General features: G+C 44.6%; 1 protein-coding gene across 3 annotated transcripts in view; it reads left to right on the plus strand.

Annotated features, from left to right (window-relative positions):
- Nucleotides 1-2,970: 2,970 nt before the first annotated feature.
- The window catches only part of ALDH3A2 (aldehyde dehydrogenase 3 family member A2), a 54,952-nt gene continuing 42,675 nt past the window's right edge, over nucleotides 2,971-15,247 (plus strand). For all 3 annotated transcript variants that reach the window (XR_005010860.1, XM_036766611.1, XM_036766612.1), the window contains exons 1-5: nucleotides 2,971-3,053; nucleotides 8,081-8,242; nucleotides 9,256-9,487; nucleotides 10,720-10,805; nucleotides 14,217-14,425. Coding sequence is in view for 2 of the 3 variants with exons in the window: in XM_036766611.1 (XP_036622506.1) it covers nucleotides 8,090-8,242; nucleotides 9,256-9,487; nucleotides 10,720-10,805; nucleotides 14,217-14,425 (680 nt within the window). In the remaining variant the exon portion in view is untranslated. The remainder of the gene's footprint in view (nucleotides 3,054-8,080; nucleotides 8,243-9,255; nucleotides 9,488-10,719; nucleotides 10,806-14,216; nucleotides 14,426-15,247) is intronic.

Consider the following 15,247-nt stretch of genomic DNA (forward strand, 5'->3'; position numbering starts at 1 on the left):
GATGTTTGAAGACTCTTCATGTCTTAGCCGTTGTAAATCCTTCGACATACATTTGTTAAGTATCTTCTGTGTAAAAGGTGCTAGGGAGAGAAGTACCAAGAATGAAACAATTCCTACACTTGAGGACTCATCCAGCACCACTCAGTAACAGATGCAGGAACCAGGCATTTCATTTCCACCTCATTCCACAAGATGGTGCCCCTAACCCACTTACTTGAAGTCTTTTGTCTTTTTTATTTTTTCCCCCATCTTGGTGCCAAATGTAGTATTAACATGTGAGATATTTTTCATCAAGCTCTCCCTCAGACACCAAAATATTTGGCCTGCAGTTTAAGAAAACGTACAGTTCCTAGTAAATATTTTTGTTGCTTCAGCCCCAGATGAAGGTGGATCTTATTTAAATATTTGCTTCATTTGGTCCCAAAGTACAGAACAGCTATTGGTGAGTGTTAGGAGGAACTTCCAAACTGGTAGAGTTGTCCAAAAATAGAATGGGCTACTTCGAAAGGTAGTGAGTTCCCTGACACCTAAGGTGTTTGAGCGGAGGTTATATTATTATTTGTTGGATGTTGTATAGAGAATTCAGGCTTCAAATGAGGAGGGAGAGGTCAGAGTAAGTGACTTTTGAGGTCCCTTCCAATTCTGGGATTGTTTGATTATCATACATCTAGCAGCAGATAAGTTGAAATAAATTTTAGCATCCCCACTCGAAAGCTGTTTAGTATTATACTTTCCTTTTAAAATTCCATGTCCAGGTTCACATTCCCAGGTTTGTCCAGTCTATCTGTTTAAAAACTTATATTCTGAAAATCAGAAAGATTGTTACCCATTCATTCAATAAATATTTATTAAATGCTTGTTGTTTAGCTGTTTTTCAGTCTTGTATGACTCTTAGTGACCCTATTTGGGGTTTTCTTGGCAAAGATACTATGGTGGTTTGCCATTTCCTTCTACAGTTCATTTTACAGATAAGGAAACTGAGGTAAAAGGGTTAAGTGACTTGCCCAGGGTCACCCAGTTAATAAGTCTGAGGCCAAATTTGAAGTCAGGTTCACTGTGCCACCTAGCTGCCCCTTATTAAATGCTACTATGTGTACAAGTCCTAAGAGTAGTGGTCTGGTCAGGGAGCTGGGCCTCTGAAGATCCTTGGGAAGTCAGGTGGCTGATGCCGGAATCCTAATCTACTAGCAGCTGAAGCAGAATAGATAGCCTTGATCGATTGGAAGTACCCAAGGATGATTTTAAACTCAAATTTAAACTTGAGAATCAGTCCTGGATCGGCTGAGGTGGAGAAGCAGAGGCCAATTTGGAGTCTCTACCATGACTTCATACTGCCAAGAGGAACGAGGCAAGCACTGCTGCCAGAGATGTCTGCTCCCGGCCTGTGAATCCTGTCTGGCACTTCAGCAAATTCTTCCTGGCATCCAAACTTTGCCTACATGTCTTCCCTCCACATTAGAGTTTAAGCTGCTTGAGAGCAGGAGCCACACAGTACATACACTCATCTCCCCAACCTCATCTTACACACTGCTAGATCGAGAAAGACTTGGGACTGTGGGCCTAAGGGACACTGAATTTAAGAAAGAAAGTATCTGGGCAGCTTTTGCCTTAATCCTTGTAGACTGGAGTCATCTAGGATTTATTTCTAGCCCAGATAATCCAGAACTGATTTGCAGGTTCAAGATTATCTTTAGACACTTGGGATCCAGATAACCTAACTCTCAAGGATATCTTTTGCTCATCTCAAAGCAGTCCTCTGAACTCCAAATATTTTTTGGACCACTCGTTTTTACTTTTATGCTGCCTTTATATAGTTACTTTTTTCACATATGTGTTCTGTGTCCAACTATGCTGTAAGAAGGCAGAGATCTTATCCTAAATGAAGGTGTATGGGATCTGGACTGCACTCCCCCCTCAACTTTCCTATGAATTTCGGGAACTCAGGCCCTGAACCCAGATCCCTAGTGGTTGCCTAAGGCATCGGGCTCATCCCACTATAATCCTCTCAACTGTCCCTTCAATGTGCCCTCCTCCCTCCAGCCCACCCCTCTATTCTGTTACCTTTGGACCACCCCAGGCTACTTCCCACTCCTTAATCCACTCCAGACCCCCTCTCCGGTTACTTCCAGATCATCCCAGGCTACTTCCCACTCCTTAATCCCATCCCAATCTTCCCACAATCTTTTGGCCCTATAAAAGTACCAATTTTTTATCCTCATGAAATTCACAGATTCTTAAAAACTGGCATTGTACCCTTGAATTTCAGGGTTCCCAGCACCCCTAGACTGCAACACTAAATGTCTTTGGATCCATACTACATAGCTCAGTACCCTGCACATAGGACGGTAAAATCAGAGATTCAGGAATGGAAGGAGGGCCATCTTGTCCAACCTCCTCATTTTCCAGAAAGAAAACACAGGGCTCCCTGGGGAGGCTAGGGGACTTACATCAGGTCATACAAGCAGTAAACATTCTAAGTGCTTACTAGGATCCATTAATTCTAAGTGGAGATATGGACCTACATGACTCTGTGGACCCAGGGCTCTCTTCAGAGCATCCCACTGCCACCTTATAGGAGTGGCTCAATACATGTTGGTTGATGGTGGTGATGATAAGATAGATGGAAGATATTCATGCTGACACCAGGTGGAGGGCTGGGTTGGAGATACTTATCAGGTTGCCACCAATGAAACATCAGAAAAGCATGATCACAAGTAACTACAATTGCTTGTACTTTAGATTTAGAATGGGAGCTAGGAGAAAGAAGTAGGAAGGGGCAAAGAGCTGAATGAGGCCAACACAATCTTGCCACATGGTAGGTTCAATGAATGTTTGCAGGTCTGATGTTATGGAGAAGCAAACAGGAGAAGAGGGAGTGAATTGGCAAGCAGACATGAAAATCCTCTATCATTTTATCTAAATAATACGGTACAAAGGTCTTGGGCTCAGGTCCAACTTTCCTGAGAGCGCCTTTATATTTGTGCTGAGCAGAAGAGCTTCATTTTGTTTGTGCTCATTGTGGCTGTCAGCTTGACTGGGAAATTCTGTTGAAGGTAATTTCTTTTTCTGATTCTTTTCTAAGATTCATTGCTGTTGTTAGTCCTTTGAATGAATTCACCAATGTTTAGGTTTCTTTAAAGCAATAGCTGTAGGTGAAGTCAGCCTCCTGGCTAAAACCAGCCTTCTCGAACTAAAAGGTCACGAAGAAGGAGGTTTTCCCAGTCAGGTTCAAATGAGTCCCTCCAACCCCACAGCCTTAAACTTTTATAATCAGGGAAATGTTGGATGCTTTACTACAATTATGCTAGCTATTTGGCTGTAAAGATAATGCAGTAAATTATGTAACAGCTGTGTTTCCAGAATGCAGGGCTGCCCTTAGATTTGTATGGAGTCCTAAAAAATAGTCAAACCAAAGATTGCTGTCTTTTTCATGACTTCCTCTGCATGGTTTCCTAATGCCCAAAATCTTTCCCAATGATCAGTGAATTTTAAGTGTGAGTATCTGAATCAGTCAGTTGATCAACAAGAAAAATAGCTGGCTGTTGAGATCATAGTAGGTTGGGAATAGGAGGATCAAGGTTCAAATATCACCTCTGATACTTAATCCGTGTTTAGGGACTTTACTTAATTTCTCTGGATCTCAGTTTACTGTAGGTAAAATGAATTAGACTTAATCACCTCAGAAGACCCTCCCAGCTCTGAATCTGTGATCCTGTAATCAATTCCAAGTCTATGTTGCTGAAAACAAATGTGGTTCTTTCATGCTTTTGTCCCCTGGGATTATGGAAAAGGAGGTTACTTGGTGCAGTGGAAAGAACCCTAGTTTTGGAATCTAGGCCCAGCTACTTACTACCTAATAGATACTGGGCAAGCCTTTTCATCCTTTGAGGCCTCGGTATTCTCATGTGTAAAATGGGAGAGTTGACTAGATGAGCTTTGACATCCGTCCTGCTACAAATATATGATCTTATGATCTATATAATGTCAACCTGAAAGTTTGGTTAAAGGAGGCAAACAAGCTAGGTGATTTGTAAATTCAAGATGTTTATTTTCTTAAAGCTAATGGAGCTAGCTTACTTGTATGTACAAGGAGCCAGAGCATAAATTCTGTCTGAACTAAGGAATGAGGTTTAAGCACATTTTTAGTTCCAACTCAGCATGTCTGTGTTACTCAATCTTATGGTCTCCATATCATAAAGAAGTTCTTAGTTGAACTGGACAATTGATAAGGTAACATCACTTAGAGATTATGATCACAAGATGCAAATGTCCCTAGAATATCAAGATAAGAGAAATCCCGCTGTTCTGGTCGCAGACCTCCTGTCACCCCCAGGAAAGATACCCCTTGTTAATCTTATCTGGTCTTTGAAGTTGCTGACACCAGAAAGGGCATTTTTAAAGTAGAGCAAAAGCAGCTTGGAAGCTTTGGATATTATTGGGGTTCAAATAATCTGAAAGGATTGTCAATAGATATGTCCTAGCATGAAGGAGGTTAGCATTCATTCATTCATTCAATAAACATTTATTAAGTGCCTACTAGGTGCCAGACACCATGCTAAGCTCTGGGGATACAAAAAAAGGCAAAAGACAGTCCCTGCCCTCAAGGAGCTTACTATCTAATGGGGAAGACAACATGCAAACAAATATATACAAAGCAAGCTACATACAGGATAAGTAAGAAATAATTAACAGAGGGAAAGTACCAGAATTAAGAGGGGTGAGAGAAGGCCTACTGTAGAAAGTGGGGTTTTAGTTGGGACTTAAAGCCAGGGAGGTCAATAAGTATGGATCTTACTTTGACTTTTGGAGGGAGAAACAAAATGACCAGTTAGTAAATCTGGACAGATGAACAGATGAAGTAGAATTTGAAGATGCTATCAAGTTACTGTACAGTTAAGGTTTGGATTCACCCGGACAAAACACTCTGCACTCCAAGAAGCCCAAAAGGGTTTTTTTCTTTTATTATTAAAATACAGGCGAGAGAGACCGAGATTGAAAGTAGCAGAGAGGGAGGCTTAAGAATAATGATAGCAAGGCAATTACTAGATTAGAGGAATGGCTCAAGAGACAGGGCTCCAACCGCCTGGTCACCATTGCACAGGCAAGTACTAAAATCAACATATTTACAGTCATCACCGATGCGGGGGAGCTCCAAAACCCGACCACACAAGCTGGGGAATCCCGGGGTACAGCCGTCGGGGTCCCACTCACGGAAGTCCCAGGCCAGATGTCTCTGCCGTGGGTGAGATTCCAATTTGGGGTCCGAATCTTATGGCACAAATAGTGCTGGGAACAAAGAAGGTGTCAGGCCAGGTGTTTTTGGCAAATGCTGCATCTTACACAAGGCCCTGAAAGGAGGTCAATCCCTTCAAGGTCTCCAAGCACAGCCCATCCTTAGAGTGGCTAATTCCAGGACACTGGTCCATCTCAGGGTCTTGGCCAGGACCTAGCGAGGAACCTCCTTCTTGAGTTCCCAGGGCTTTCTCCTTTAGGAGATAAGACTTGTGCCAGATTTGCAATTGAGTCAAGTTAAGAGGGGCTAACTTTGCAATTGAATCGAGGCCTAGGTTTGTGTAATCTCATGTACCTAAGAGGGGTTAAATCTTACCCCTTCAGTTACTTAAGGGAAAAGAATACAGGGGAAGTAACCGGACTACACACCCTGTGTGGTAGTGTTACCCAAAGGGAACAAGTGGGGAGAACAAAAGTGGTAAATACTGGGGAGAAAGCCATCTCTTCATGCTCTCTAGATTACATGACTAGTTGTTTCCCAACCTGCACTTTCCCATGTCTCTGGCTTCCTCCAGGCTTCTGGCCCCGACTCAGGTCTGGAATGCACTTCCTCTCCAGCCCTGTCCCCTCAGAGAGATGACCTTTCTTAAGGTCTAGCTCCAGTGGCAAAATGGCCAGGAGCCTTCCCATCACCCTCACCATTCCTCTAGTCTGGCTGAGGGTTCTTTCCCTTCATTTACATGGCATGTCCTCCAGCGAAATGTAAGCTTCTTGACCCGTGGCTGGGTGACACCCAAATTCTGCCTCCAACCCAGGCCTTGAGCAATGAGGGGGTGGGACCAGATGGCCTTGGAGGATCCTTCTAGATCCCTCTGTGGTCAATTCCTTGAACATAGAAATTAAATATGAATTATACACCTACTAATAAACACCTACTAAATAGAGTTGCTGTTTAGTAGGTCTGGGTTAAACTGAAATAGGTTTTGTGGTTCTAGAGACTGCAATAAGATCCATTCCCTAAGCCTCAGCAAATGTGTCTAATTTTGGTAAATCTGACTTGGTGTCCAGAATTCCTTAAGAATGGAGAGTATTAGGAACAAGCTCCTAGATGTGGAGTGATGTACCACCGAGGGAGACCTTGCAGAGCTGCTGATTTGCCCTAAAGGGAAACTTAAGCACAATATCTCTTGGGTCTGGTTAAATCGTTTACTATGGAGGTCCCATTTTGACTTCTCCTTTCTAGGATACTTTGTCATGGCATGTGTCTTTCCTGTGTGCAAACCAGCTTAGTAGATCTAAATACCAATTTGCCATTTCTTCTGAGACAGAACTCAACCTCATTCATTTCTTTGCACAAACCAGTTAGCAGCTCTGTCCCACCCTTAGGACTGGGGCCTTCCCTGCCTATAGTTGACTAAGATCACTTCTCTGGGCCCTTCTGTTTCTTTCTCTGTGAAACAGTAGTTTGGACTACATTATCTCAAATTCCCTTCGAACCAATTTGGCAGGCATTTATTAAGTGCTCACTCTGTGCCTTTCTTCCAAGTCCAGGAGACCAGAGACAAAAAAGAAACAATGCCTGCCTGGAAGGAGCTCATATTCCGATGGGAAAAACAAGACGTTCTCAGATAACTGGGAGAATCAGGAAAGGCTTCTTGTATGAGAATGAGCCTAGAAGGGACCTAGATGTTCCAAGAAGCAGAGGTGAAGAGAAAAAGGATTTCTGGCCTGTCCAAGAGGGCCTTGGAAAGCGACTGAGGCAGGAGACAGAATATTGTGTATGAGTAACAGCAAGTCATGCAGTTTGGCTGGAATAAGTATTGCAGAATGCTGAGGTTGAGTGAAAGGTTGAGGTAGGATAATGAAGGGCCCCTGTTGATAGCTTATATTATATTTGACTCCAGGCAAGAGGCATTTCCCCAAGCCCAGGTGAGAGGTGTGTGTGGAGGAGGGCTTGGATGGGAAAAGCCTAGCAGTATACAGTGCATTAAAGCAGGCAGCTGCACTCCAGCCGGGGTCCTGCAGAGGGCGAGCCCCGGGGAACCCACCTAGCATGAGGTGAAACGGACAAGCCACGTGCAGGGAGCAGTCCAGGAAGCGCAGAAGAGCGTGGCTGATGGGGAAGAAAGATGGGGAGTTCCTTTGGACTTAGGATGTTGGGTCTAGAGCCGGAAGGACCTTCCTGGCAACCAATCAGTCCCTCCTTCGTCTTACAAATGAGGAAACTGAGGCAAAATATGCGGGGGATTTGCCCAGATTACACCAGGGGTGGGACTGGAACCAGGTCTTCCTGCCGCCAAGGCCCGTGCCCTCAGGGAATTCCCTTCCACTCCGTAGTGGGGCTGGAGCCGCCCACGGGTCGGGGAAATCCTCAAGGACGGGTCTAGGAGGCAGGGGTGACGCGTCCGGTGCTACCCAAAGAAGAGGCCTAGGCCACCAGACAGCGTGACCGAGGAGGGGAGGGCAGGCCCTGAGCCAAACCTCGCGTGACGTCAGAACCCCATTCCCCCACCCCCATCCCAGGCCACCGCAGGCGACCAGCGGAGGGCGCGGGCGCGGGGCGGGGACTCGCTCGAGCACGTGGCGTTCTCAGGCCAATAGGAGGGCGGGCTGGGGGCTCCGGGCCTGAAGGTGACTGGCGCCCAGGAGCTGAGGAGCCCGCCCTTCCCTCGCACCTGAGGCCCCGAGCCCCGCCCCCTAAGGGGCTGCCCGCGAAGGTTGGGGCGGAGCGAGGGGGGAGAGGGCGGAGGGGGAGCCGGAGAGGACCCGCCCCGGTCAGGAGCGCCCCGCCCTCGGCCCTGAAGCCGGCCTCTCCGGGCGCCTGCCGTTCGGCTCTGGTCTCGTGCAGGGCGGCGCCATGGAGCAGCTGGTGTTGCGCGTCCGGACGGCCTTCCAGACGGGCCGCTCGAGGCCTCTGTCGTTCCGCCTGCAGCAGCTGCAGGCCCTGCAGAGGATGGTGCAGGAGTGCCAGAAGGAGATCGTGGGGGCGCTGGCCGAGGACCTGCACAAGGTGCGCGGGGGTGTGAGGGGAGGTTGGGGGGGGGTGGGGGAGCGGGACCCCGCTTGCGCTGGGAGATCCCACGGGGAGGGGGGAGGGCACTGGAGGAAGCCCCGCCCCCTCCCCGCCCCCGGCTCTGCGTTGAACTGATTTCCGGCGCGGCTTCCCCCACTTCTCCCCTGGCACTAGGAGGAGGCAGAACCTTATTTCGGACAGCCCGTCAGTCGTTCACTTCATCTCGGGGGAGGGAGGGAGGAAATCTGTCCTGGGATGGAAGGGAGGCCAAGGACAAGGAGTCTGGTTGATCGATTCCAAGGCCGTGACCCGCCACTCCCACCTCCACTGCGGGGCTGCCCTTCCATCACCTCTCCCTTAGGACGCCAGGCTAGGGCTGGCCCTGGGGAGAGGGCACCAAAGCAGAAAGGGCTTTTGGAGGGTTGTACTATGGTGTACTGGATAGAGGGCTGCCCAGGAAGACCCGGGTCCAAGTCTCACCTCTCCAGTATCCAGGCTAGGTGATCCCGTGCTAGTAGCATCTCTAGAAGATTAAAAATTGTAGAGGGAGTTCCCCCATCAGTCCGTATCACTATTAAGGATTTCTTAAGATCGGGGGAGGGAGGGGACGAGATCCACAAAGAACCTGCCTTGGACCCAATCACACTTTAGTAGATGGAGAGAAAAAGAGAGGTATGAAAAAAATATTTGTCAACCAAGTTATAGACAAGTGAAGACACAGAGCCCAGGTGCGCTATGAAAGGTCAAAGGGCATTCAACTCCAGTGAATTTCAGGCCTTTTTTCTCAGTTAAGTTTTTGGCCAGTTTGTATAAGTGATTGCTATGAGTAGGAGAGAGAGTAGAGGGATTTCAGTGTTGGGTGAATGGAATTTAGCATGGGTTTGTTGGAACAATACGAAGTTGCAGAGATAACTTCATTAATCAGTAGGGTGGGATTAATTGTTTAGCAGAGTGTATTTCCTGTCCCATATATCCACTTTAAGATTAACTATGATTCTCTATTGTGATAGAGCGAATTCAACGCATATAGTCAAGAAGTAATTAGTATTCTTGGGGAGCTTAACCATGTACTGGAGAACCTTCCTGAGTGGGTTGCCCCAGAGCCTGCTAAGAAGAATTTCTTGACAATGATGGATGAGGCCTATGTCCACTCAGAGCCTCTTGGAGTGGTCCTGATTATTGGGGCTTGGAACTACCCGTTTGTCCTAAATATGCAGCCATTAATAGGAGCTATTGCAGCAGGTATGGTGTCATCTTTACCTTTTTTTTTTAATGCTTATTTTCTCAAATTAATTTGCAAATTAAAAGTAGAAGTCATTGAGTCATTTTTGATGAAGTCAAGTTGAATCATTTCCCTCCAGTGATGGTCATTCATGTTTGCCAGACACTTAGTCTTTACTTTTCATAAACATTATTTAATCATGATAGAGACTTTAATTAGACATAGTAACTTTCTTAGCAAGCACTTGGGGAATCCACATACATTTGAGACTAGTGGGATTTGTAAAGGCCTCAAAGGTCAGCCCATAGATTAGGAGTAAACAGAATGGGATTGTAGCCAGTTGGCTAGAATCCCAGGCCTTGAGTAAGTAAATTCTGTTGTCTTTGATGTACTAGCTATCGCATGTTAGGCATTGTACTGTGCCCCCAAGGATTCTGATTAATCAGTGCCATGAACTTTATACTTCATTTGCATGGTATCTTAACAATCTGCCCATTAAGGGTCAGCTAAACCTATTTGTTTGGTGTTGCTTGAAAATTCCAGGGCAGGGAGGAAAGTTCAAGAGTGGAGAATCTCTTCAGAAGAGGAGATTAGGCAAGAGGTGTTGACTAATATCCCTTCTGTCTCTGGCAGGCTGAATCTACAGAATGGATTAGTTGGGAATATATGAGAATTTATTCCCAGTAAGCATTAAAAAAAAAAGTGATGGAAAGGCCTGAGGAGCAGAAACATGTTACCTGTCTTGGAAGTGCTCACTACTGTCCCTGAGACCTCTCTCTGCAGCCGTGTTAGAAAAGTTATCTACATAGTCAGATAGAAAAGCTGAAATAGGATTAGTGAACCCACAGCTAAAGAAAAGCATAGGAAGCTGGTTATTCTGGAGGGACTAGTCAGTATGTGGCAAGGAGGATTAGAGCTTTTCCCAGAGAGATGGATGCTAGGGGAGAAGGAACTACAACATTCCCTTTTCATATTCTTCCACCCGACCCGACCTCCCCCCCCCCCCACCCATTAACCAAGTCTATATCTACCTTTTAATCCAGGATTTGGAGGGGTCCAGAAAGTAGAAGGGTGAAAGTCACGAAGGCTTTCTCATGAATTTGTACCATTTCAGAAAGTGAGTTAGTGAGTGGAGTAACAGTTACCAAAAAGCCAGTTAGAATGGCTGTGCCCCCCAGTTCAACATTGCACCAATAGCTGTTGAAGTTACTCAAATGTTAGATCTGATTCTTCAGTGCTTTGTATTGTTCAGGAAATGCTGTTATAGTCAAGCCATCCGAATTAAGTGAAAGGACAGCCACACTCTTGGCCAAGATCCTCCCTCAATATTTAGACAAAGTGAGTATTTCCTCCTTGGTTGTTTTTTTTTTTTAACCACAGATTTTAAAATGTTTATTTTTAAGTTTTATTAATACATTAAGGAAATTATCATCACCTTACTGAAACCTACCCTCTCTTGCCTCGTAACAAATAGAGTTAAGCAAAATAAATCAGTGCATTTTTAGGGCTGGCTAGTCTTTTCCTCATTCTGTGCCTGAGGTAGGATGGTCACTTCCCTGTGAGCCCATGATTGGTCCATGGGTCTGGTGGTCAGCCATCAGCATTCTGAAGACCTTCATGTTTCTCTTAATGCTATTGTGGTCCCCATGTAAATTGTTCTCCTGGTTCTGTGTACTTTCCTCTGTATCACGTCAGCATGTATTTACTCATTCGATTTGTGTGTAGTGGCAGAAATCAATTTGCAACTCCCTTAAGCCTGAGCATGCATTTAAACAGAGAAACTGCCCAGAACTGGACAAGAGCCAAGGCCGGGGGGGCAGGGGTACAGCTTCTGGGCTGAGCAGTCAGATTGTTTGTACCTTTGCTTTCTCTAAGTCTCCTTGATGTTCATGATTGGAGAATGCTATTGCACCATTTGTACAATGTGTTGTAGCCATCAACAGCAAATGCCTTGTGAGCACCCAAAGGAATAATCCCTGTCCTTAAGGAGTTGTTGTTCTAGTAACGGAGCTAGCATGGACGTATGTAAACGTATAGAGTCTATACAAGCCGAATACAAAGTAACCTTGAAGGGGAGGGTGCTAGCCACTCCAGGGATCAGGAAAGACTTCAGGTAGAGCAGGGGCACCTAATCTGGCATCTGCAAACTGAATTTCCAAAGAAGATTTTGATAACTCCTTTTCAATATAATCCATTCCCTCTGCAATCCTACGTATTTTATGATAAGCTTTTTCCAAGTATTATTCTGAAAAGCGTTCTTTAGTTTTCACTGAATTGCCAAAGGGGTCCCTGACTCAACAAAAACATTTAAGAATCCCTGATGGTACTCAAGTGGTACTTGAGCTGAGTTTTAAAGAACAGAGAGTGAGACAGAAAATCTGGGCCTGGGAGATGGCTGGCGCAAAACCCTAGAGACCATAGGTTTGCTTGGAAGGGAGGAATGTGTAAGAAGAGAAGAGAAGACCGAGGATAGACCTTTGAGATGCTGCCACAGGGAGGGGCTGGGATGTGTGTGATGATCAGCAAAGGACACTGAGAAGGCATGGTCAGACAGGTGGTGGAACCAGGAGAGAGCATCGTCATGAAAATTCATCCAGGGTCAGAGGGAGCGGGGTTAATGTTGGCAATGCTGCGGAGAGATCAAGAAAAATCAGAGTTTACATAAATGCATCATGTAACTTTGAAGAGGGCAGCACCTGTTGAATGGTGAAGTCAGAAACCATATTGCAGAGGACTTAGGAGAGGGTGAGAACAAGAAGAGGCATTGAGTGGTAGCTTTTTCAAGGAGAAATGTATGCTGGTACGTATATTTGTCTATACATACACATCTATTTTTATACATACATAGACACATCCTGTAAATTAACAGGTATGATAGGATCTAGGGCTGGTACGGGCTCTGCTCTTGGGCTAAAGTTTTGTTTGTTTTTAAGGATCAGGAAGACTTGGATGTGTTTGTAAAGAGGGAACCACTAGATAAATAAGAGAGAGGGAGTAATTAATTGGGAGGCAGTCTGGAGAAGATGGGAGGAGAGAAGATTAAAGGTACATGTAGAAGGGTAGTTTTAAAAAAAAAATAAAAATAAAAAAATTTAAAAAAAGAAGGGTAGTTTTTGGCAAGCAGAAGGTCCATCTCTTCGACAGAGATTGGATTCAAGATGGTATGAGAAGAGAGGAAGAAGCAAAATCTCAACAAAGCAGAAAGCAAGATCCTTAGAGAAAGGGCTGCTGGGGGAGGCTTGAGAAGAGGTTTGAAATAGTTTTGAGAAGAGTGATCTAGGCTGTCAGGGATAAAAGGCTTGCTTTGATACAGTGAGGACTCAGTTGAGATTAGATAATAGAAATTTGTAGTGGACCCAGTCAGTTCTGTTGCCTGATTTTGTGCAGGTCTTTAGCAGTAGGTTAATAGGAGCGGAGGCGGGCAGAGAATAATGGCCTTAAACTAGGCTTGGGTTTGGGCAGAACATAATTGCAAATCTTTTCAGACTTCTTCAGTTTACTGATTGTTGACTTTTTTGGTTGTTGTTTAGTTGTTTCAGGCATGTCTAACTCTTTGTTACCTATTTGGGATTTTCTTGGCAAAGATACTAGAGTGGTTTGCCATTTCCTTCTCCAGCTCATTTTACAGATGAGGAAACTGAGGCAAACAGGGTGAAGTGAGTTGCCTAGGGTCACCAAGCTAGTAAGTGTCTGAGGCCAGATTTCCCCATAACTTTTTTACTTCCTTTTTTTTTTCTTGAAAAAATATTTGTTATATGGGGTGGCTTTCTGGGAGAAGGAGGAGGAGGGATACTGGGAGAAACTGACCATGTGAAAAACAAAAGGTATCAACAAAAGTTCATTTTAAGAATTAAAAACAAGGAAAAGGAGTGGAAAACTTCCCTGGTCTGATCAGGCTGGGGCTGGAATTCATCTAGCTTTTAGACACAATCCCATTGCTCCCTTTGGTGGTGCTGCTATGCAGAGATGAAGCTTGGTGTGCCCTCTGCCCTGTCATTGACAGGGAACCAGTTTATCTCAGACTATCTAGAGCTGATGCCTTTTGAAGAGCTGCTATAGATAAGAGACTTTTGAAAGGGTAGGAGTTGACCAATAGTAACTCTCTAAAGTCCACAGGACACAAGTGATAGGATTCTGTGAGGTCAAACCCTACTGAAGCTCACCTTGTCCCTACTGGCCATTCCTTCCCCTCTTCCTTTTTGCATAAGGCATGAGGTAGTCAGTGCCATGATGTCTGAGTTTCTGAGTCTTACTGAATTTCTTAAAGGAGGTCCCCCCAAAATACCAGCCTCTCCCTGGCAAGGTTTGCTGTCAGCTTAAGAATCTTCTGACAGAGTAGACTCAGTCTTTACTGAGCCAGAAACAGTCAATGCTATCAGTTGGGTGCATAAGCAACTGAAAAAATAAGAATATCTAGAATAAGGTCTAGATCTCCTCTTGTTTCAAAGGCCATGTCTTCCTCTTGTGTGAACTGGGATCCTCACGTCTTAGTGGCCAGAAACAGTTGGACCCAGATCTTAGTACTCTGGTCCATGGTGCTAACTACTCACTTGACTGTGTCCTGAGTCTTTGTCTGTCAGTGACAAGAGGGATAGCATAGTCTGTCTCCTTAGAATCCCCTTTGCAGCAGTGTAACTTAAAACATTTTTTAAAGCCTAGTAGAATAGGAAGATGTCTTTAAGAATGGATGTGGGAAGCTTACAATCATTTGATAACCTAACCTTGTTCTCTCTCATGTCTTCCTCTAAGGATCTATACTGTGTTATTAATGGTGGTGTTAAGGAGACCACAGAACTTCTGAAGCAAAGATTTGACCATATTCTCTATACTGGAAGTACTGGAGTTGGGAAGATTGTCATGGAAGCTGCTGCCAAGCATTTGACCCCTGTGACTCTGGAGCTCGGAGGGAAGAGTCCATGTTACGTTGATAAAGATTGTAATCTTGATATAGCTTGCAGGTGAGGGTGCCATTCACATTTATTTTCCGTCAAGGGGAATTAACTCCTTGTTATGCACTATATACTTTGACCCTAGGGCCACTGATCTTAGAATGTCACTGCTTGGTTTTGAATATTTCACTATATGAAGGGTGTCCAGAGTTCAAAAGAGTTTACTATTGCAATGTCTTTTAAATGTTTTTCTGGTTTTTAAAAATGATATATCATTCAGATACTCATTGAGAAGAGATGACAGATATTACCTGGTCCACCCTATACCTGAAAAAGAACTTATCCTATAGGATTCTTGACAGATGGCGATGGAGTCTCCACATGAAGCGTTCTATTAAAGGGGAATATACTCCTCCCTGAAATTTAACATTCAAAAGCTCAAATCTGCTTCTTTCCCATTTCTGCCCTTTGTTCTTAGGACTAAGCATAGCATGTCTGCTTGTTCACCTGTGGCATCTCTCTGTGTCCTTAAGGATTTCCCTTGGCCCTTCATAGGGTATGACTTCAAGATCCTTTAGCATCCTGCTTGGCCTCCTCTGGACTCTCTGCAGCATGCCCAGGTTCTTTTTTTTTTTTTTCCCTCCCTCTTTTTATTATTTATTTATTTTTGGCTTTTTTTTTTTTAATTTTGAGTTCTATATTCTCTCCTTCTCTTCCACCCCTTCTCCACCCATTGAGAAGGCAAGAAATGTGATGTCAATTATACATGTGAAATCATGCAAAATATATTTCCTTATCAGCCATGTTGTAAGAAAAGAAAAAAAGGAAAAAAAAACAGGAAAGAAAAAAATGAAAAAATTATGCTTCAGTCTGCACTCAGACTCCATCAGT

Source organism: Trichosurus vulpecula, chromosome 7, assembly GCF_011100635.1.
Source record: "Trichosurus vulpecula isolate mTriVul1 chromosome 7, mTriVul1.pri, whole genome shotgun sequence".
Taxonomy (NCBI): domain Eukaryota; kingdom Metazoa; phylum Chordata; class Mammalia; order Diprotodontia; family Phalangeridae; genus Trichosurus; species Trichosurus vulpecula.